The sequence below is a fragment of the Pongo abelii genome, chromosome 20, assembly GCF_028885655.2.
Source record: "Pongo abelii isolate AG06213 chromosome 20, NHGRI_mPonAbe1-v2.0_pri, whole genome shotgun sequence".
Lineage (NCBI taxonomy): Eukaryota > Metazoa > Chordata > Mammalia > Primates > Hominidae > Pongo > Pongo abelii.
In genome coordinates this window covers 17,390,519-17,411,783 of record NC_072005.2, presented here as the reverse complement: position 1 = coordinate 17,411,783, position 21,265 = coordinate 17,390,519, and the positions used below count along the sequence as shown (strand labels likewise).

At 54.1% G+C, this 21,265-nt stretch overlaps 1 protein-coding gene across 3 annotated transcripts in view; it reads right to left on the bottom strand.

Annotated features, from left to right (window-relative positions):
- MYO9B (myosin IXB) overlaps positions 1-21,265 on the bottom strand; it is a 136,437-nt gene that overhangs the window by 10,300 nt on the left and 104,872 nt on the right. For all 3 annotated transcript variants that reach the window (XM_063719328.1, XM_024236773.3, XM_063719329.1), the window contains 14 exons: positions 19,027-19,066; positions 17,926-18,048; positions 16,941-17,021; positions 14,888-14,998; positions 11,674-11,796; positions 9,863-10,179; positions 7,450-8,367; positions 5,104-5,170; positions 4,650-4,774; positions 2,533-2,666; positions 2,130-2,320; positions 939-1,037; positions 675-848; positions 117-158 (listed from right to left, as the gene is read on the bottom strand). In XM_063719328.1, the coding sequence (XP_063575398.1) occupies positions 117-158; positions 675-848; positions 939-1,037; positions 2,130-2,320; positions 2,533-2,666; positions 4,650-4,774; positions 5,104-5,170; positions 7,450-8,367; positions 9,863-10,179; positions 11,674-11,796; positions 14,888-14,998; positions 16,941-17,021; positions 17,926-18,048; positions 19,027-19,066 (2,545 nt within the window). The remainder of the gene's footprint in view (positions 1-116; positions 159-674; positions 849-938; positions 1,038-2,129; positions 2,321-2,532; positions 2,667-4,649; positions 4,775-5,103; positions 5,171-7,449; positions 8,368-9,862; positions 10,180-11,673; positions 11,797-14,887; positions 14,999-16,940; positions 17,022-17,925; positions 18,049-19,026; positions 19,067-21,265) is intronic.

The following is a 21,265-nucleotide window of genomic DNA, read 5'->3' as shown; positions in this document are numbered from 1 at the left end:
TCCATGCACACATACGCGTGCAGACGGGCCCATGCGCACATTGACACTGACACACACGTGCATGCTCCTGCCAATGTTCGCCTGCTCGGACTCTCATCTACGTGCAGCCTACTCACAGCGCGCTCCTGCTTCCGCTTCTTCTTCTGAGCTTTGCTCTGCTGTGAGGAACACAAGGAGGAGGTTGGCGGGGGCCCCCCTGGGAAGAGCCCCAACCCACCCCTGGCACCCCATAACTCAGGCGTGTGGGTACCCTGAACCCTCCCTCACCTGGAGTGGCATCATTATCCCTAACGCCCCCCATTCAGACACCCCAGACCCAGAAGTGAGGCTCTGTTGGGGAAGGTGCAGGGCTCCCCACCAGGAGGTAGGTGTGGCACAAATGGGCATGGCATGGCATGGGTGAGTGTGGCATGTCAGGTGGGTGTGGCATAAGTGATCATGGCGAGGCACAGGTAAGCATGGCGGAAGTGGATCAAGTCATGGCACGGTGGGCGTGGTATGGGCAGGGCATGGGTGGGTGTGGCATAAGCATGGTGAGGCATGGGTGGGCATGGCATAAGGATGGCGAGGCATGGGTGGGTGTGGCATGTCAGGTGGGCTTGGTGTAAGTGATCATGGCAAGGCATGGTAGGCGTGGCATGTCACAGGTGGGCGTGGCGTGCTGGGCTGCTCACCTTCACTGGCTCGAAGTCGTTCTTGGTGTAGCCACGGGTGAACTCATCTAGCAGTGACTGGAAGAGGTTGAGGACCAGGTTGGTGTCCTTCTGGCCACGCTCAGTGGCCAGGTTGCTGACGACGATCTGGTAGTTCTCCATCAGATCCTTGTAGCCCACGTGGATCTTCCCGTTCTGTGGGAATGCTAGGCATCACCCTGCAGGCCTGGGAATGACGGGTCTGAGCAGGGTATGGGAAAGGCTGAAGGCCGGGCCGCCACATACCGGGACGGAGTACATCGTTTTGATGTTGCTCCTGAACTTCTCCGTGGCTTCGATAAACAAGCTCTCGATGGGCGTCTTCTGGGAACGGAGGTCATTTATCTGGAAGGGGAGAGGAGCTGACCCTGCGTGCGCCAGGCCTGGGGACCTGCGTACCCAAGGAGGTGCCCAAGGGATCACTTCTGTCCTCTCTTAAGTCATCCCCTAGGCTCTTGGGATAAAATCCAGTCCCTCTGGCCAAGCCTGGTCTCTCATCTTGTCAACCCAGAGTTAAGGCCACTGACATTCAGGGCAGGACTACTCTCCACATTGGGGCCTGCCCTGTGCACCACAGCAGGTTAAGCAGTATCCCTGGCCTCCACCCACCAGATGCCAACAGCGCCCTTCCCCGAGGCTGTGATAACCCCAATGTCCCCAGACATTGCCAGTGTTCCCTGGAGGACAGAATCCCCGCTAGATGAGAGCTACAGGTCAGTTCAGGCCCTTCCTGCTGCCCCACACAGGGGCTCAACACCCAGCCGTACCTTAGGATGGGGATGCCTGGAATGGCCTGGTCATTTCAAGATGCCTCTACTCCTAGCAGGGTTTCCTGATCCTTCTGTGTCCCCATCGGCCCAGATGTAGCAGCTCCCAAATGTAGCTCTATCTGCTGCAGGATTGCCCAACCCCCACCCCCATGGGGTATAACCCTCCTGAGGGCAGCCACAGCTTGTTCGCCTCCACTTCTGTTGCACACAGTGCTTCATCAATCTTTGCTTTGAGACCAAATATGCATTATTTTTTTTTTTTTGAGCCAGGGTCTTGCTCTGTCACCCAGGCTGGAGTGCAGTGCTGCGATCATGGCTCGTGGTGCCTCCACCTCTTGGGCTCAAGCAATCTTCCTGCCTCAGCCCCCCAGGAGCTGGGACTACAGGTGTGCACCACCACTCCAGCTAATATTTAAACCTTTTGTAGAGATGGGGTCTCTCTGTTACTCAGGCTGGTTTTGAACTGCTGGGCCCAAGTGATTCTCCTGCCTCAGCCTCCCAGAGTGCTGGGACGACAAACATGAACCACTGTCCCTGGCCTGAGCCTGGACTTTGTATTCTTGACCTGCTAAACCCTGTGGTGTGTGTTTCAGAAAACACTGCCTGGCTGTGGTGGTTCCCCTGGGGACCAGACCTCATGCCCCTGGCTCTCGCCTAGTGGTCCCACCTTGTTAAGCAGGAACTCGTCCAGGTACTTGAGCTCGTTGGCGTTGGTGATCTGGCGGAACACCGATTCCCGCCACTTCTCCGACACCGTGATCTTCCCAATCTTGACGTTTCGGTTCTTCTTCCCTTTGCCTCCTGGTTCCTTGGTGCGCTTCTCACCTGCGGCGTGGCGGTGCTGCTGTCCGGAGGGGGCTGAGGGGGGACAGGAAGCAGCCGGTGAGGGTGAGTTCAGGGTGAGGATGCAGGGGACCTCCTACAGCACGCCTTTATCCAGGGCCAGAAACCCCTGGCTCTGTGCCTAGGGCTTGGCCCACAGCCAACTCAAGGCCCCATTTGGGGACAGTGAATGTCCCCAGGGGCACTGGTGGCTCTGCTGTCTGTCCCTGAGGCTGCAGGCGACCAACCTTCCAGGCCCTTCTTCATGCTGGTGGCTTCCAGCACCACCTGCCCGGACATTGCATTCTCCAGCTCCTCCGCGCTCTCCAGGCTGTATTTTTTATCCTTGGTTTTATGCAGAAAAAGCCTCTTAAACGTGGATCTGCAGGAGAAAGTACGTGGCTTCTTTTAAGTCTGAAATGAAAATGGACGTGAGGCCCAGCCTCCCTGTGACTGGACACATGGCAAATGCTCTATCATTGCCTGACTTAAAAAAGGATCTGGCCTGGCATGGTGGCTCATGCCTGTAATCCCAGCACTTTGGGAGATCCAGGCGGGTGGATCATCTGAGGTCAGGAGTTCGAGACCAGCCTGGCCAACATGGCAAAACCCTGTCTCTATTACAAATACAAAAAAATAGCAGGACGTGATGGTGGGTTCCTGTAGTCCCAGCTACTTGAGAGGTTGAGGCAGGAGAATTGCTTGAACCCAGGAGGTGGAGGTTGCAGGTTGCAGTGAGCTGAGATCGTGCCATTGCACTCCAGCCTGGGTGACAGAGTGAGACTCTGTCTTAAAAAAAAAAAAAAAAAAAAACCCAACAACAACAACAACAACAAGAAGATCTGGCTGGGTATGGTAGCTCACGCCTGTGTAATCTCAGCACTTTGGCAGGCTGAGGTGGGTGGATCAGCTGAGCCCAGGAGTTTGAGACCAGGCTGGGCAACATAGCGAAACCCCTTCTGTACCAAAAATATTAAAAAAAAAAGAAAAAAAGAAAAAAAAATTAGCCGGGCATGGTGGTGTACACCTGTAGTCCCAGCTACTTGGGAGGCTGAGTCAGGAGAATCGCTTGAACCTGAGAGGTGGAGGCTGCAGTGAGCCGAGATTGCGTCATTGCACTCCAGACTGCCAGACTGGGCAACAGAGTGAGATTCCGTCTCAAAAAAAAAAAAAAAAAAAAAGGATCATCTTATAAAGAGCAATAGCCCTTTCTTTGTACTGGCAGGGGAGTTACGTGAAGAAAGAAGGATACCAAACAGAAGCCACAGGGGGACTCCATTTTCTTTTCTTTTTTGTTCCAGTTGGGGTGTGACTCTGTCACACAGTCTGGACTGCAGTGGTGTGATCATAGCTCACTACAGCCTCAAACTCCTGGCCTCACAAGCACGATCCTCCCACCTCAGCCTCCTGAGTTGTTGGGATTATAGGTACAAGCCATGTGCCTAGCTCATTATCTTTTTAAGTTAAAAAAAGTTTTTTTAGAGACAAGAGTCTCATTCTGTTGCCCAGGCTGGAGTGCAGTGGTATGATCACAGTTCACTGCAGCCTTGAACTCTTGGCCTCAAGGGATCCTCCTGTTTCAGCCTCCTGAGTAGCTGGGACTACAGGCATGTACCGCCCTGCCTGGCTAATGTTTCAAATTTTTTTGTAGAGACAAGCTTTTGCCACGCTGCCCAGGCTGGTCTTGAACTCCTGGCTTCAAGTGATCATCCCACCTTGGCCTCCCAAAGTGTCGGGATTACAGGTGTGACCCACTGCATCCATTCAGCCACGTGTCCTTTTAAGGGACAGAGAACAGAAGACACAGACACTGAGGGGAAGGCCAAGTGCCGATAGAGACAGAGATTAGAGTGATGTAGCCACAAGGCAAGGAACACCTGGAGCCCCCAAAAGCCAGAAGAGGCAGGAAGGATCCTGCCCTAGAGGCTTTTTTTTTTGAGACGGAGTTTCCGTCACTCAGGCTGGAGTGCAGTGGCATGATCTCAGCTCACTGCAACCTCCACCTCCCGAGTTCAAGCGATTCTCCTGCCTTAGCCTCCCGAGTGGCTGGGTTTATAGGTGCGCGCCATCAAGCCCAACTAATTTTTGTATTTTTAGTAGAGATGGGGTTTCACAATGTTGGCCTGGTTGGTCTCCAACTCCTGACCTCAAGTGATCCACCCATCTCGGCCTCCCAAAGTGCTGGGATTATAGGCGTGAGCCACCGTGCCGGGCTGGCCTCCTCATTCAGTTTCTACTGAGCAAATGCCTTTGTGAACGTGCTTTGTAAATGTGATTGGTTTAGGAGGCCACACTGCTGCGAGGCCCTGGCAGGGACCCCGGGCATCCTGTGGTGGCCTGAGTTTCCCCCAAGCCCAATACTTACTTAGAGTCGACCTGAGAGCCCGGGGACAGCCCTGCGTCTGGGAGGGAGGATGCGTCGCCAGACTTCTTCTTCTGGACAGCTGGCTTCTTCACACTTCGCTCTGTGTCCGTGGTTTCTGCTGCAGGCTGCAAGACGTGCAGGGAGGGGCTGCTAAGGAAAGGCTGGCAGGCCTGTGCTAGATGGGGAAGCCCCTGCAGGCGTTTACACTCCATCCACCGACCTCACTTCCTGCTTTTTTTTTTTTTTTTTTTTTTGAGACGGAGTCTCACTCTAGTTGCCCAGGCTGGAGTGCAGTGGCCTGGTCTCGGCTCACTACAACCTCTACCCCGCCACCAGGTTCAAGTGATTCTCTTGCCTCAGCCTCCTGAGTAGCGGGGGTTACAGGCATGCGCCACCACGCCTGGCTGATTTTTGTATTTTTAGTAGAGACGGGGTTTCGCCATGTTGTTGTTACCTGAGCCTTGACCGGGGACGGGAGGAGCTTGGAGACATCGCTCGTGGAGAAGGAGGTGCGCCTCTCCCTGCAAGATCACAGAAACATGGCTTTTACTGACTAGAGTGAGTCAGTGGCATTCTCGTCTTAGTGGTTCTTGGGTTCTCACTTGGGCAGTTCTGCCCCCGCCAGGGGACACTTGGCAATGTCTAGAGACAGTTTTGGTTGTCACCACTGGGGTAGGGGGAATGGAGTGGGTGGGTACTTCTGGCCTCTGGTGAGTGGAGGGCAGGGATGCTACTCAATACCCTACAGAGAATGGTCTCCACCCCAGAGAGTGAGCCAGCCCCAGATGTTGAGTGTGGAGGGTAGGAAACCCTGCCTTAGCCCAAGAGACCCTGCCTGCCTGCCTGCCTGCCTGTCTGCCTGTCTGTCTGTCTATCTGTCCATCCATCCTTCTACTCATTGACTCATTGTCTGTATCTTCAACCCATCCATCCTCTTTATCTGTCTTCCATCCATCTCTTCATCTGTCATCTCTACCTATCTTTTTTTGCTTTTTTAGACGGAGTTTTGCTCTTGTTGCCCAGGCTGGAGTGCAATGGTGTGATCTCGGCTCACTGCAACCTCCGCCTCCCAGGTTCAAGTGATTCTCCTCCCTCAGCCTCCCAAGTAGCTGGGATTAGAGGCATGCGCCAACACGTCCGGCTAATTTTTGGTATTTTTAGTAGAGACAGGGTTTTGCCACGTTGGCCAGGCTGGTCTCAAACTCCTGACCTCAGGTGATCCACCCACCTCGGCCTCTCAAAGTGTTGTGATTATAGGTGTGAGCCCCTGCACCTGGCTCTACCTATCTTCTACCCATCCATCCCTCCATCATCTCTATCTTCCTCCCATCCATAATCTCTACCTATCATCTATCCATCCCTCCATCCATCAACTCTATGTTCCTTCCATCTCTCCATTTCTGTCTTCCAGCCATGCACCCATCCTTCTGTCTGTCCATCCATCCATCCATCCACCCACCCACCCATCATCTCTACCTATTTTCTGTCCCTCCATTCATTGTCTCTATTTACCTATCTTCCTTCCATCCATCTATCATCGGCATCTATCTTCCTTCCATCCATAATCTCTACCTTTTTTTTTTTTTTTTTTTTTTTTGAGACAGAGTCTCATCTCTGTCATCCAGGCTGGAGTGCAGTGGCTTGATCTCGGCTCACTGCAACCTCCGCCTCCCAGGTTCAAGCGATTCTCCTGTCTCAGCCTCCCCAGTAGCTGGGATTACAGGCACGCACCACCAGGCCCAGCTAATTTTTGTATTTTTAGTAGAGACAGGGTTTCACCATGTTGGCCAGGCTGGTCTTGAACTCCTCTCAAACTCTTGGCCTCCCAAAGTGCTGGGATTACAGGCATGAGCCATCGCGCCCAGCCTAATTTCTACCCATCTTCTATCCATCCATCTCCCCATCATCTGTATCATCCATCCATCCGTGCCTCTATCCATCATTACTACCTGTCTTCTATCTATACATCCCTTCATCCATCATGTGTATCTTCCATCCATCCATCATCTGTATCTGTCTTCCATCCATCACCTCTATCCATTTTCTACCCATCCATCCCTCCATCATCTCTATCTTCCTTCTATCCATCCCTCCATCATCTCTATCTTCCATCCATCCATCCATCCACCCACCCACACATCCTTCCCTCTCTCTCTCCTTCCCTCCCTCCATCCGTCATCTATCTATAATACTCCTGGCATGTGGTAAGTGGAGACCAGGGATGCTGCTCAACAACCTATGATACACAGGACAGCCCTCACCACAGAGAATGATCTGGCCCCCAATACGAGCAGTGGGAGGCTGAGCAGGCCTGCTGCAGGGAAGGCCTGTCTCCTCCCTAATTTCTTTCCTTTGGTCCTGCAGGCCCTCTAGAAGAGGGAGCTGGAGATTCCAAGTCACCGACACTTGGCTTACTAAGGCTCAGGCAGAGCAAGCCCCTGCTCCTTTAACCCTGAGGAGTGCAGTTAGTCCTGTTCACCAATTAGAAACCAAGGCCCAAGATTTCTGGGCAGCAGGGACCTTGACCTGAGGAGCCACCTCTCTCAAGGCCGGGGCCTTTCTGTGTGAGCACAGCTCCTTCTGGGGACCCCTCAAAGCTCTGGGTCCCAGCCTGGGCCCTGGCTGGCTGCCTTGTCTTCACTTGGTCTTTGGCATGTCCTGCTCGTCATCCTCCCTCAGGGCTCCTGCACACCCACTGGGCATGATCACACATGTGTTTCCAGGATGTGTGGCACTGCCCCTGGCCTCACCCACCTGGCCTGGACCCTGGTGCTCAGACAAAAGAGGGTGTGGGGCTTACTCTGTGGGCGTGAGGGCGGCCCCTGTGGCCCGGTGTCTGTCGCTGAGGTCCAGGGACTGGCTGAGCATGGCACTAGGGCTGGCGGTGGCCACCAGCTTCTTGCCCCGCCACAGCTCCACGGCGCTGGCCAGCCGCTCGGCATCCAGGTACCGCTGGATCTGTGTGGAGCCTCCAGGGCTGTCGGGCTTTTCCTGAACCCTTGGGCTGCCACATGGTTTGCTCTTGTCCTCGGGGGTCTCAGGGGCGCTGCCAGGGGCCGGTGGGCTGACGCTGCTGTCCAAGGCCAGGCTGGTCGGCCGCTCCAACTGGCCAGGCCTGGGGCTCCCACTGGGCAGTGTCTTCTCGGTTTCTTCAGAGACCTTGCCAACTGCCATGGCCTGGGGTTGCCCTGTGGGCTGCTTTTGAGATGTGTTCTCAGCCTCCGTCTCTATGACTAGAAGGGTTTCATCTTCTCTGCTCTCCTTTTTGTCTTCCAGGAGACTCACCCCTTGCTCCTGGGTGACCCTTCTGGAAGGTTCTCTGAGGGCACTCTCCTCCTTGCAGGACTGGATGTGTTTGTTCTGGTACTTGACGTGCTCCAGCCCTCTTTGCCGACGCGACTCACGCTTCTCCCGGCTGCTGGGGACTTTCTCGTGACTTTCAGCCGCCACGGTTTTCTGGGGCGGGAGAGTCTTCTCTGGGCTTGGGGCCTCCTTCTCAGGTGAGGAGTGCTCTAGGGGGGACCTGTCACTTGGCTGCACCTCAGGCTCCGATGCCGGGTGCTCGCCATCCTCCGCCGGCTCCAGCCCCTGCTCAGCTACCTGCTGCCCGCCGGCCACCTGACTCGGCCCGCCCTCCTCAGCGCCTGCTCTTGCGGCTTCCAGGGCTTCCCTCTCCTTCTCTTCTGCCTTCTGCTTCTCTGAGATCATCTGGCTGAAGCTGGAGTGAGGAAAAAGCAGACAGCTGGTTCAGAAACAAACACTCCCTCCACCTCCCACTGAGTTCTGATGGGACCCCCAGCCTGCGGGCTGCAGACGGGGCTTCGCCTGTGCCCAGTGGCCCTGAGAGATACTTCTGGAAAGCAGGAATCTCCTCGATCAGGAAAGGAGGCTGAGGGTGGTGCCCCCTCGATGTCACAGATAACCCCTGCCCTGCGTCTGCCTGGCTGCCTTGTTAGGGGAGAGGACCCTTGTTGGGGCTGTGGTGGGCGAGTTCTGTTAAGAAGCCTCAAACTCCTTTGGGGTCCACTGTGGGCTTTCCCTTGGGTCTTTTTCTAGGAGGCTTTTTGTTTTGTTTTTATTTTTATTTATTTTATTTTATTTTTGAGACAGAGCCTCGCTCTGTTGTCCAGGCTGGAATGCAGTGGCACGATCTTGGCTTGCTGAGACCTCTGCCTCCCGGGTTCAAGTGATTCTTGTGTCTCAGCCTCCCTAGTAACTGAGATTATAGACATGCACCACCAAGCCCGGCAAATTTTTGTATTTTTAGTAGAGATGGGGTTTTGCCATGTTGGCCAGGCTGGTCTCGAACTCCTGGCCTCATGCGATCTGCCTGCCTTGGCCTCCCAAAGTGCTGGCCTTACAGGTGTGAGCCACTATGCCCAGCCTGTTTTGTTTTTAGAGACAGTGTCTGGCTCTGTCACTCAGGCAGGAGTGCAGTGGCGTAATCATAGCTCACTGCAGCCTCGACATCCCAGGCCCAGGTGATCCTCCCACCTCAGCTTCCTGAATAGCTGGGACTACAGGTGTGTACCACCACACCTGGCTAAGTCTTTAATTTTGTGTAGAGATGGCATCTTGCTATATTGGCCAGGATGGTCTCAAACTCCTGTGCTCAAGCGATCCTCCTACCTAGGCCTCCCAAAGTGTTGGGATTATAGGCATGAGCCATTGCACCTGGCCTAAGAGGCTTTTGCATGTGTGGGTAGGGCCTGCTCCGGGAGCTGGGACCTGACTTGTGGCAGAGCTGGGTCTGTGTGGGCAGGGGAGAGGTGCACAGGGTGCCTAGGTCGGGGAGGGGCTAGGCTCAGAGCTGTGGGTGCTGGGACGGGAGCTGCTGATATCCTCCTGGGGGCTTCTCTGTGTCTGGTGGATGCCCCAGCTCCATGTGAGTGTTGGGCTGGTCCAGGCAGCCCCTCCAACCCTGAATCCAGGTGTTCCCTGACCGATCCAGATACAGGGGAGTCCCTGGGCAGAGAATGGGTGCAGCCAATGGCAAAGCAAGGCTTTGTCCCTGAGTGCTGCCTGCCAGCCTTGGAGCACCTCTCTGCAGCCCATGAGTGCCCAGGCGTCTGGTTTCCCACCAACCTTTCCCTGTGTCCAGAATGACATCCCCTTAGTGCCACAGGCCAGATGGTATATCATGGGCAGCAATTTGGTGAGTGACCCTTTTGGCTTCTGGAATATTCCGAGGAGCGTGGCCCGGCTCTGCTCACCTCTTGCGCTGCAGGTGCCCCCGGCACAGGCTCTGCAGGCGGATGATGCTCTGTTTCTGGCGCTGGTAGAGCTTCCGCTGCCAGTAGCCCCTCCATGTGGCCTGGAGGTACACGGCGGCCTGCGTCCTCTCCAGCGCCCTCCGGACCCGGTAGGATCGCCAGCAGGCCTGGATGGTGACGGCAGCCCGCTTCATCTGCAGGAAGTGCCGACGCTCCAGCACCATCCGGAACCAGCTCTGCAGCAGCAGGATTTTCCGCACCACCTCCCGGTGCAGAGTCTCTTGCAGGGCTTGCCGCTCCGTCTCCTTCAGGAAGACCTGGTGGGCACGGGGTCGGGTAGGGTCAGCCGCGCTGCCCCGACACCATCTCTGTGCCTGGGAGGTCTGCGTAGCCCACTCTGGTGTGCTGACCAACCAGGGCTTTATTTATTTATTTATTTATTTATTATTTTTTTGAGATGGAGTCTCACTCTGTTGCCCAGGCTGGAGTGCAGTGGCATGATCTCAGCTCACTGCAACCTCCGCCTACCGGGTTCAAGTGATTCTCCTGCCTCAGCCTCCCGAGTAGCTGGGACTACAGGTGCCCATCACCAGGCCTGGCTAATTTTTGTATTTTTAGTAGAGACAGGGTTTCACCATGTTGGCCAGGCTGGTCTCGAACTCCCAACCTCAAGTGATCCACCCTCCTTGGCCTCCCAAAATGCTGGGATTACAGGCCTGAGCCACTGCACCTGGCTGTGGCTTTTTTTTGAGATGGAGTCTCACCAGGCTGGAGTGCAGTGGCCCGATCTCAGCTCACTGCAACCTCCGCCTCCCGGGTTCAAGCGATTCTTCTGCCTCAGCCTCCCGAGTAGCTGGGACTACAGGTGTGTGCCTGTAATAAAACCCTGTCTCTAGTAAAAATACAAAAATTAGTCAGGTGTGGTGGCGGGCACCTGTAATCCCAGCTGCTTGGAGGCTGAGGCAGGAGAACCAGTTGAACCTGGGAAGTGGAGGTTGCAGTGAGCTGAGATCACACCACCTGTCTGGGCGACAGAGCGAGACTCTGTCTCAAAAATAAAAACAAAAAAGAAAAAGAAATGAGATCTCGCTCGGTCACCCAGGCTGAAGTGCAGTGGTGCAATCATGGCTCACTGCAGTCTCAAACTCCTGCCTTAGCCTGCCAAGCAGTTGAGACCACAGGTGCATGCCACCACGCTTGGCTAATTTTTAAATATTGTATAGAGATGGGGTCCCGCTATGTTTCCCAGGCTGGTCTCAAACTCCTGGGCTCAAGGGATCCTCCCACCTCAGCCTTTCAAGTAGCTGGGACTCTGGGTGCATGCCACCTCGCTTGGCTGGAAGGGAATTTTTTACACCAGGTGAGGCCTTCAGGGGGACTAACCTTGGCACTTGTTAAACAAGGGTGTGAGTAATGCTGTCACAGCAAGAGGCAAACACATGCCCAGAGATGGGAGACAACCTCTGAAAGGGAGGACAAGTGCAGGCCACCTCCTGCCTGATACTGTAAAGGGGAATGACCATCTCCTAAATCCTGCCAGTTAGCACGATCGTCCCTTTCCTACCTGTGAGGCAGCAATAAACAGGTGACGTGGAGGGAGTCGCTGAGCCCCGCTGAAGAACAGCAGGTGGGGGCTCAGCCAGGGCGGCCCCTATCCCTTAGGTGCAGTGCTCTGCTGGGTCCTGAGAAATGCATTTCCTAGACAGAACCCTGTATGTTTCAGAGAGTGGCCCTGGGGGCCTGGGGAGACACGGTGTGCGGCGGAAGGCAGGGTGTGGGTTTGCAGTGCCCCGAGAGGCAGGAGCGCTGACCTTGGTCTTCCCGATCTGGTAGTTCCTCTTGTCTATCTTCATTTTCTCCAGGAGGGTGGAGATGACCTCCCTGCAGGGCTGGGCATCCTTGGGCAGGAGGACCTGGAACTGCTCGGTGAAATCCTAGGTTATTTGGGTGGAGAAAGGAGCATCTAGGTGAGTGTTCCGGCCAGCAATGAGGAGATGGGGATCTGGTGACCCTGGTTAAGGTGAAGTTGGGTTTGACGGGAATGGTAATGACAAATCTAAAATTTCAGGCTTTCAGAAACAGTCTGGGCCGGGCGTGGTGGCTCACGCCTGTAATCCCAGCACTTTGGGAGGCCGAGGCGGGTGGATCACCTGAGGTCAGGAGTTCGAGACCAGCTTGGCCAACATGGTGAAACCCCCATCTCTACTTAGCCGGGCATGGTGGCAGACATCTGTAGTCCCAGCTACTTGGGAGGCTGAGGCAGGATAATCACTTGAACCTGGGAGGCAGAGGTTGCAGTGAGCCAAGACTGCGCCATTGCAATCCAGCCTGGGTGACAGAGAGAGACTCCGTCTTAAGAGAAAAAAAAAAGAAATGGTCTGATTTTTTTTTTTTTTTTTTTGAGACAGGGTCTCACTTTGTTACCCAGGCTGGAGTGCAGTGGTGTGATCTCAGCTCACTGCAGCCTTGACCTCCTGGGCTCAAGCGATTCTCCTGCCTCAGTCTCCCTGGAAGCTGGGACTACGGCACATAGTCCTGTAGCTACCATGCCCGGCTAATTAAAAAAAATTTTTTGTAGGGACAGGGTTTTGCCATGTTGCCAAAGCTGGTCTTGAACTCCTGAGCTCAACCAATGAGACCAGCCTGGCCAACATGGCAAAACCCCGTCTCTACCAAAATTAGCCAGGAATGGTGGCAGGCACCTGTAACCCCATGTACTGGAGAGGCTGAGGAAGGAGAATCACTTGAACCCAGGAGGTGGAGGTTGGAGTGAGCCGAGATCACGCCACTGTACTCCAGCCTGGGCGACAGAGCAAGGCTCTGCACCTCCCCCCCAAAAAAAAATAAAGAAAGAAATGGGTTCTCAGCTGGGTGCAGTGGTAGATGGGTCACGTGACCCAAAGTGTTATGATTGCAGGCGTGAGCCACCATGCCAGGTCAACAGTCTGTAATCTTTTTTTTTTTTTGAGACGGAGTCTCACTTTGCCGCCCAGGCTGGATTGCAGTGGCACAATCTCGGCTCACTGCAAGCTCCTCCTCCTGGGTTCACACCATTCTCCTGCCTCAGCCTCCCGAGTAGCTGGGACTACAGGCACCCGCCACCTCACCCGGCTAATTTTTATTTTTTTTAGTAGAGACAGGGTTTCACCATGGTAGCCAGGATGGTTTCGATCTCCTGACCTCGTGATCCGCCTGCCTTGGCCTCCCAAAGTGCTGGGATTACAGGCATGAGCCACCGCACCCGACCAACAGTCTGTAATCTTAAGAAAGACCACTGCAGATACAAGGTCCTAGATCTTTTAGATGGTCAAGGTGGCTGGGAACCACAGCCACCCTTGCAACGGGGCTTACAGTCTAGGACTTGTGGGGGAGTTAGTTAGATTGTAGCTGGAGGAACATGTTTTTTTTTTTTTTTTTTTTTTTTTTTTTGAGACAGAGTCTCGCTCTGTTGCCCAGGCTGGAGTGCAGTGGTACAAACATGGCTCACTGCACCTTCAACCTCCCAGACTCAAGCAATCCTCCTGCCTCAGTCCCACAAGTAGCTGGAAGTATATTGCATGCCAGCACGCCTGGCTTTTGTATTTTTGTGTGGAGACGGGGTTTCACCATGTTGCCTGGACTGATTTTAAGCTCCTGAGCTCAAGCAATCTGCCTGCCTTGCCCTCCCAAAGTGCTAATTACAGGCATGAGCCACCACACTGGGCCTCTAGTTTTTTTTTTTTTTTGAGACAGGGTCTTGCTCTGCCATCCAGGCTGGAGTGCAGTGGCTCAGTCGTAACTCACTGTAGCCTCAAACTACTTGGGTTCAAGTGATCTTCTCACCTCAGCCTCCTGAGTAGCTGGGACCAGAGGTGCACACCACCTTGTCTGGCTAATTTTTTTTTTTTTTTTTTTTGAGGCGGAGTTTTGCTCTTGTTGGCCAGGCTGCAGTGCAATGGCGTGATCTCGGCTTATTGCAACCTCCATCTCCCGGGTTCAAGCGATTCTCCTGCCTCAGCCTCCCAAGTAGCTGAGATTACAGGTGTGCCCCACCATGCCTGGCTAATTTTTTTTTTTTTTGTATTTTTAGTAGAGACGCGGTTTCACCATGTTGGTCGGGCTGGTAACGAACTCCTGATCTCAAGTGATCCACCTGCCTTGGCCTCCCAAAATGCTGGAATTACAGGCATGAGCCACTGTGCCCAGCTGATTTTTAAATTTTTTGCAGAGACGGGGTCTCACTATGTTGTCCAGGCTGGTCTCAAACTCCTAGGCTCAAGTGATCCTCCTGCCTTGGCCTCCCAAAGTGTTGGGATTATAGGCGTGTGCCACTACACCTGCCCGGAACATTTCTTTTTAGTAAATTATTATTTCAAATATTTAAGGGCCAAGCATTGGTAAAACACACCAGCATTTCTGCATTTTTTATAATTTTGCTTTTCTTATCCGCATAGGATTAGAAAGACATTATTTCTATTCAGTGGATGAGAAAAAAGGCACATTACATTCTAGTCCCTGGGGCTATGAAGGGAAAGCGTGAAAAGGAATCAGGTGCTGTCATCTCTGGCTTTGGGCTCAGGGTGACACAGGTGCCAGCTCTTGGCATGAGGCAGTACCAGCTCTTGGCATGAGGCAGGGGTTTCTTTTTTCTTTTTTTCTGAGATGGAGTCTTGCTCTGTTGCCCAGGCTGGAGTGCAGTGGCTCGATCTCGGCTCACTGCAACCTCCGCCTCCTGGATTCAAGGGATCCTCCTGCCTCAGCCTCCTCAGTAGCTAGGAGTACAGGCAGCTGCTGCCACACCCGGCTAATTTTTGTATTTTTAGTAGAGATGGGGTTTCACCATGTTGGTCAGGCTGGTCTTGAACTCTTGACCTCAGGTGATCCACCCACGTCGGCCTCCCAAGGTGCTGGGATTACAGGCGTGAGCCACTCACTGCACCTGGCCAACCTGCTGGGTTTACACTCCAGCAAGGAGCTCTCTTTGGAAGAGGGTGATTGCCTTTGCCATGAAACAGGTGTGTCCAGGTACGTGTGCTTGTGGCCTACCTGGAACGTGTACTTGGCGCTGTATCCTGACCTCCGGATGCGCACGGTCTCCAGCATGCCGGTGTAGCGCAGCTGCTGCAGGACCAGCTCGTCGTCAAAGCACAGCTCTTTCTGAAATGGGAATGCGAGAGATCAGGCAGGTGGCCTTGACCTGACAGGATGCCCAAGTCTGTCGGCGGCTCAGGCCTGGGAACTGTGAGATGAGGGCACTTTCCCATGCGACCACTGCCTCTTGGGATCCCAAACACAGACATGGTCAGGGTGCACATGTGGGTGCTGGCTAGCCGACCTGGGAGTGTTCTACGGCACGGCAGCCAGGAGCACCTGGACAAGGGGTCCGTCCTTGCTCCAGACACTCTTTCTGGAATGAGGCCAAGATGGGAGGATCAGTTGAGGCCAGGAGTTCGAGACCAGCCTGGGCAACATAGTGAGACCCCATCTCTAGTCATTTAAATTTATTAAAAAAAAAAAAAAAAGAAAAAAGAAAAAAAAAAGAACCCAAATGCAAATCTGTTCTGGGCTTGTTCTCCATGGCAGGCACCGGGGTAAGTGCTGGGAATTCGGTGGAGAGGAGAGCTTGGTCTGGGGGCAGGAGCCACACACAGGTGATGGGGGCGGACAAAGCCCAGTGTTCTGGGCCTGTTCTCTGCCAGGCACTGGGGTAAGTGCTGGGGATTCGGTGGAGAGGAGAGCTTGGTCTGGGGGCAGGAGCCACACACAGGTGATGGGGCGGACAAAGCCCAGCACCCCATGGGAGGTGTCCCAGGAGAGAGGAGATGCTGGGCTGTGTCCTGAGGAGGGAACAGGCAGAGAACAGCTGGGTGGAGGCCCAGAGGAGAAGGAAGAAGCCAAGGGGCTGATGGGGACACAGGGAGATGCTTCCTGCCAGGGGAGAGAAGAGGCTGGAAATGCGGCTGCCTCAGTGGGCTTTAAGCCTGGAGCTCAGGGGTCTGGACTTCACTCTGGTGGGCAGTAAGGGATAAGGCAAGGTGTTGCTATAAAGACAAACGGTGCTGGGCGTGGTGGCTTATGCTTGTAATCCCAGCACTTTGGGAGGCTGAGATGGGTGGATCACTTGAAGTCAGGAGTTCAAGACCAGCCTGGCCAACATGGTGAAACCCCGTCTCTACTAAAAATACAAAAATTAGCTGGGCGTGGTGGGCACCTGTAATCCCAGCTATTTGGGAGGGTAAGCCAGGAGGATGGCTTGAACCTGGGAGGTCGAGGCTGCAGTGAGCCGAGATCACACCACTGTACTCCAGCCTGGGTGACAGACAGAGGGAGATTCTGTCTCAAAAACAAACAAACAAACAAACAAAAACAAACAAAAAAAGGCAAACGGGAAAGAATGGGGAGGGTTGTCATGACTGGGGGTGGATGTGGAGGCCAGGGATGCTGCCACCTTCCAGTGCACAAAATGGGTCTTATCACAGAGAATCATCTGCTGGCACAGCCCACGAGCAGAGAAGGTGCACTATGGAGCATCTCCCCAGGTACAGTTGGTGGGAGGTTCCTGCCTGGCTGTGTGCTCACATTTGTCGGGGAGCCCACACCCCTGCTCAGTCCCTGGCAAAGTCCCCGAGCTGTCCTCCCAGGGACGGAGTAGACCTCTGGGGTAAAGGAAGCCTGTGCCAGTGCTGAGCCTGGAGCCCCCACTGGTGGTCCCATGGGGGCTCCAAGGGTCTCTCTAGAAACTTGTAATGTGAGCAGCAGGCTGTGTGTGCCTCTGAGACTCTGCTATGTAATCTCAGCCCCTGCCTTCCAGTACACTCCTTGCACCGGCTACTCTTTGGGATGTATCTGAAGAGCACCCCTGACCTGTCGCTCCCTAATCAAACCTTCTCTGGGCCTCTCCATGTTCCAGATGATGTCCCTGCTCTTAAATGGCGACTTGGGCCATCCTCACTGCTAATTCTCCATCCCCGGCTGCCTCTGGATGGACTGCTGCACCGTCCCCCATACTGGGTGGAGGCTGGGGCTGGATGCAGGGACACCGACACCCCTAAGAGTCCCGCATGGGCCTTCTCCTCCCAAACACCTTAGAGAAACTCACCTTTTCAGCATTGGAACGGATGCAGCGGATAAAGAAGGGCTCCGCCTTCCCCAGCGCCTCCAAGAGCTTGTTAAGGGATGTCTGTTAAGGGAAAGAGAAAGCATTTGGGTTAAATCAGGGACCCTGGCAGCTGCTGTTCTGTGGGAGGAGACCTGGGACGCTCTAGCATCAGTGTGGGGTGGATGGGGTCTGCACAGATGTGGGTCCCTGGTGGTGGGACACAAGAGGTTCCAGCTGGACGTTCTGACCCAAGCCTGCGCTATCCCTGGAAACCCTCGAGGGAGCTATGTGGTCCCCATGGTCCCAGGGCCACCAGTGCTTGTTTTTGCCTCAGGTGGAAGGCTGGGGAGGACCAGAAAAACGCTTTCTGGAGATTTGAAACACGTATCAGCCTCAGAAGGGACCATGGATGTAGTGTTTTTTTTTTTTTGAGACGCAGGCTTGCTCTTGTTGCCCAAGCTGGAGTGCAATGGCGTGATCTTGGCTCACTACAACCTCTGCCTCCCAGGTTCAACCAATTCTCCTGCCTCAGCCTCCCAAGGAGCTGAGATTACAGGTGCCCACCATGCCCAGCTAATTTTTGTATTTTTTTTTTTTTTGAGATGGAGTCTGGCTCTGTCACCCAGGCTGGAGTGCAGTGGCGCCATCTCGGCTCACTGCAAGCTCCACCTCTTGGGTTCACGCCATTCTCCTGTCTCAGCCTCCCGAGTAACTGGAACTACAGGTGCCCGCCACTACGCCCGGCTAATTTTTGTATTTTTAGTAGAGATGGGGTTTCACCGTGTTAGTGAGGATGGTCTCGATCTCCTGACCTCGTGATCCGCCTGCCTCGGCCTCCCAAAGTGCTGGGATTACAGGCTTGAGCCACCGCGCCCGGCCAATTTTTGTATTTTTAGTAGAGACGGGCTATGCTCGGTGTCGGGTGAAGCTACACAAGCGTGAGGCTGAGCTGACCGCCACCTCCCGCCTCTTCTGCTCCACCTACCTGGAACTGGGCGCTGATGCTTGGTGGCTTTTTCTTCTTGTGCAGGTGCAGTAGGGACTTGGTGGTGCGGTCGTGCAGGGTCATGCTGATGATGAGTTTCAGGGACTTGGAGTCCAGTAGGTTCTAGGACAGACACATGGGGTCCGGCCTGCCCTCCCACAGCCCACATGGGCACGGGGAGGCATCACAGGCGTCCCCGCAGCGAGTGCCCAGGCAGCAGCTCTTAGGTTTGGTCTCAGGACCACACTATTGATGCGGGCCCAGTGGAATGAGGTGGGTTTGCACCTTGCACACAGCGCTGGTTCCGGGAGGGCTGATGACAGCCTCTTTCACAGCCTGAGTGGCTGCCCCATTTCCTCTTCCTCTGGGTTGGAGAGGAAGCCAGTGCTACTGAACCTAGCCGTCCCTCTCCTCTGCATAGCTCCTACAGTTTACATTACTTGAGTCAAAAAGGGCCAGGTCCTTTCTGTGCCATCCGCATGAGCTCATCGGACAGGACACCGTCATGTGTCAGCCAGTTCTATCAGCTGACAAGAGGAATTAGCCCTCTCCCACCTGCTAACTAGACTGCAAGGCTATTCTTACTCTTCTTGCAAATTTCCTAAATTGCTGCACTTGTATGTGGAAACAAGACAGAGCGCTTGGGAGGTTCTTTGGTTCTTTGTCCCGTCTGGAAGCGGCCCAGTAGCCAGGGACTGAAGATGGGGGTGTTAAACGGAAGGGTCCCATTATGTTGGGGCAGGATGAGCTCTGTGATGCTATGAACGCACTAGAGTTCCCCGTGGGACCAGGCTGAGGCCAGACTTCAGCTGCGCTTACGCCCCTGGCTTCCTCCCTCACCCCTTCTCTCTGTCTTCTCACGTAAGCCCCCCTCCATAAGCCGCTGTGTGTGCAAATACCCCATCTCAGACCCTGCTTCTGGGAAACCCATAAAGAGACAGCTCCAAATCATCTCAACATGAGAAGATTTTTTTTTCTTGGAGGGAGGGGGAGATAGTGGGAAGGAGGAGGAAATGAAGCTGCAGAAGTGAAAGCTCTCAAGACGGGCAGAGAAGCAAGATATCTTGGAATGTGTCGCGCGGGGTGTGTTTTTTTTTTTACCTTTGGAATGATCTGCTTTTGTTTGATACCTTTACTTTTCCTGTCAAAATATTAAAAATGGTTTTGTGAACAAAAGGAACACAGTGTCAGGATTTGGGTTAGTTCAGCAAGCCACGCCTGGCGGGTTAGACTGAGAGACAGAGAGAGAGGGGAGAGAGTGAGAAGGCGCAAGTGCAACAACGCCGCCGCCACCTCTCCACGCTACACACCGTGGCGTGCCTTAGCCACTGTCTGTGGACACCAGTTTCCCTGGGATGGCAGCAGCCGGACTCTGCTGGTGGCTGCCCCAAAGCTGAGAAAAGCATTTAGTCTTGGGGCCATTCAGATGTCTGAGAAGTAGGAGGGGCTGGCTAGGAATCTACAGGGTGGGATGTGCATCCAACGGGGCTTGCTATGGAGGAACTGACATATCCCCCAAATCTCAGCAGGATGCCGTGAGTGGGGCGGAGGGAGCTTGAGCAGTCCTGGTGGTGACCAGGTGACCAGGCTGTCTTTGCCATGTGCTGGTAGACGCCAAGCAGGCCCACAGAGGCCCTTCTGGAACCCTCTGCTGGCAGGGCAGGGACTTGCCTTGCAAAATAACCAAAATGGGGCCTGGGTGGGAGCTCTTTTCAGGATCATGCTGGTGGGAAAGAAGAAAACCAAAGCTGGCCAGGCTCAGTGGCTCACGCCTATAATCCCAGCACTTTGGGAGGCTGAGGTGAGTGGATCACCTGAGGTCAGGAGTTCAAGGCCAGCCTGGCCAACATGGTGAAACCCTGTTTCTACTAAAAATACAAAAATTAGCCAGGTGTAGTGGCGGGCACCTGTAATCCCAGCTACTCAAGAGACTGAGGCAGGAGAACTGCTTGAACCCAGGAGGCGGAGGTTGCAGTGAGCCGAGATCATGCCACTGTACTCCAGCCTAGGTGACAGAGCGAGACTCTGTCTCAAAAACCCCCCCAAAACCCAAAGCTGCTCTTTTGGCTGAGGTAAGGAAGGGGATAGCTCCTGTGTTCTCAGACACCTTATGGAATCTTGCAGACCAAGGGGGAAAATAAATAAATAAATAAATTTATTTATTTATTCAAAAGGCCTGGTGCCTTTTGAAGACCGGCTAAGGAGACGGTAACTTGCAGATCTGTGAGATGCTTAGCCGTCCGCGGTTGCATACAGTTTCACCTGAATCCCTGTGGGGTAAAATAAGGCATAACAAGAACAAAAGTTTGAGGCCTAGGTGGGCGGATCATTTGAGGTCAGGAGTTCAAGACCAGCCTGGCCAACATGGCGAAACCCCATCTCTACTAAAAACACAAAAAAATTAGCCGGGTGTGGTGGTGCACACCTGTAATCCCAGCTACTTGGGAGGCTGAGGCAGGAGAATCACTTGAACCCGGGAGGCAGAGGTTGCAGTGAGCCAAGATTGAGCCACTGCACTCCAGCCTGGCGACAGAATGAGACTCTGCCTCAAAAAAAAAAAAACACAAAAAGGAACAGCAGTTTGAAACAGGCTCCCATTGGGTACGGTGGCTCATGCCTGTAATCCCAGTGCTTTGAGGGGCTGAGGCAGGAGGATCGCTTGAGCCCAGGAGTTTGAGACCAGCCTGACACCCTGGGCTATAACATAGCAAGATTCCACCTCTACAAACAATAAAATTAGACAGGTGTGGTAATGTACACCTGTAGTTCCAGCTACTCTGGAGGTTGAGGCAGGAGGATTGCTTGAGCCCAGGAGGTCGAAGCTGCCGTGAGCGGTGATTGTCTCACTGCTGCACTCTAGCCTGGGCAACAGAATGAAACCCCCATCTCTTAAAAAAGAAAGAAAAAAAAGGGCCGGGCGCGGTGAATCATGCCTGTAATCCCAGCACTTTGGGAGGCCGAGACAGACGGATCACCTGAGGTCAAGAGTTCAAGACCAGCCTGGCCAACATGGTGAAACCCCATCTCTACCAAAAATACAAAAAATTAGCTGGGGGTGGTGGCAGGTGTCAGTAATCCCAGCTACTCAGGAGGCTGAGGCGGGAGAATCGCTTGAACCTGGGAGGCAGAGGTTGCAGTGAGCTGAGATCGTACCATTGCACTCCAGCCTGGGCAACAAGAGTGAAACTCCGTCTCAAAAAAAGAAAGAAAGCAAGAAAGAAACTGGCTCCCATTGGCTCCCATGCAGGTGCAAGCTTTGCTCTCAGCCAGCCTACACCCCAATGGCCGCTAAAAGGCGGGATGTGGTGACCGCAGGTGGATGTCCTGTCAGCTGAGGCTG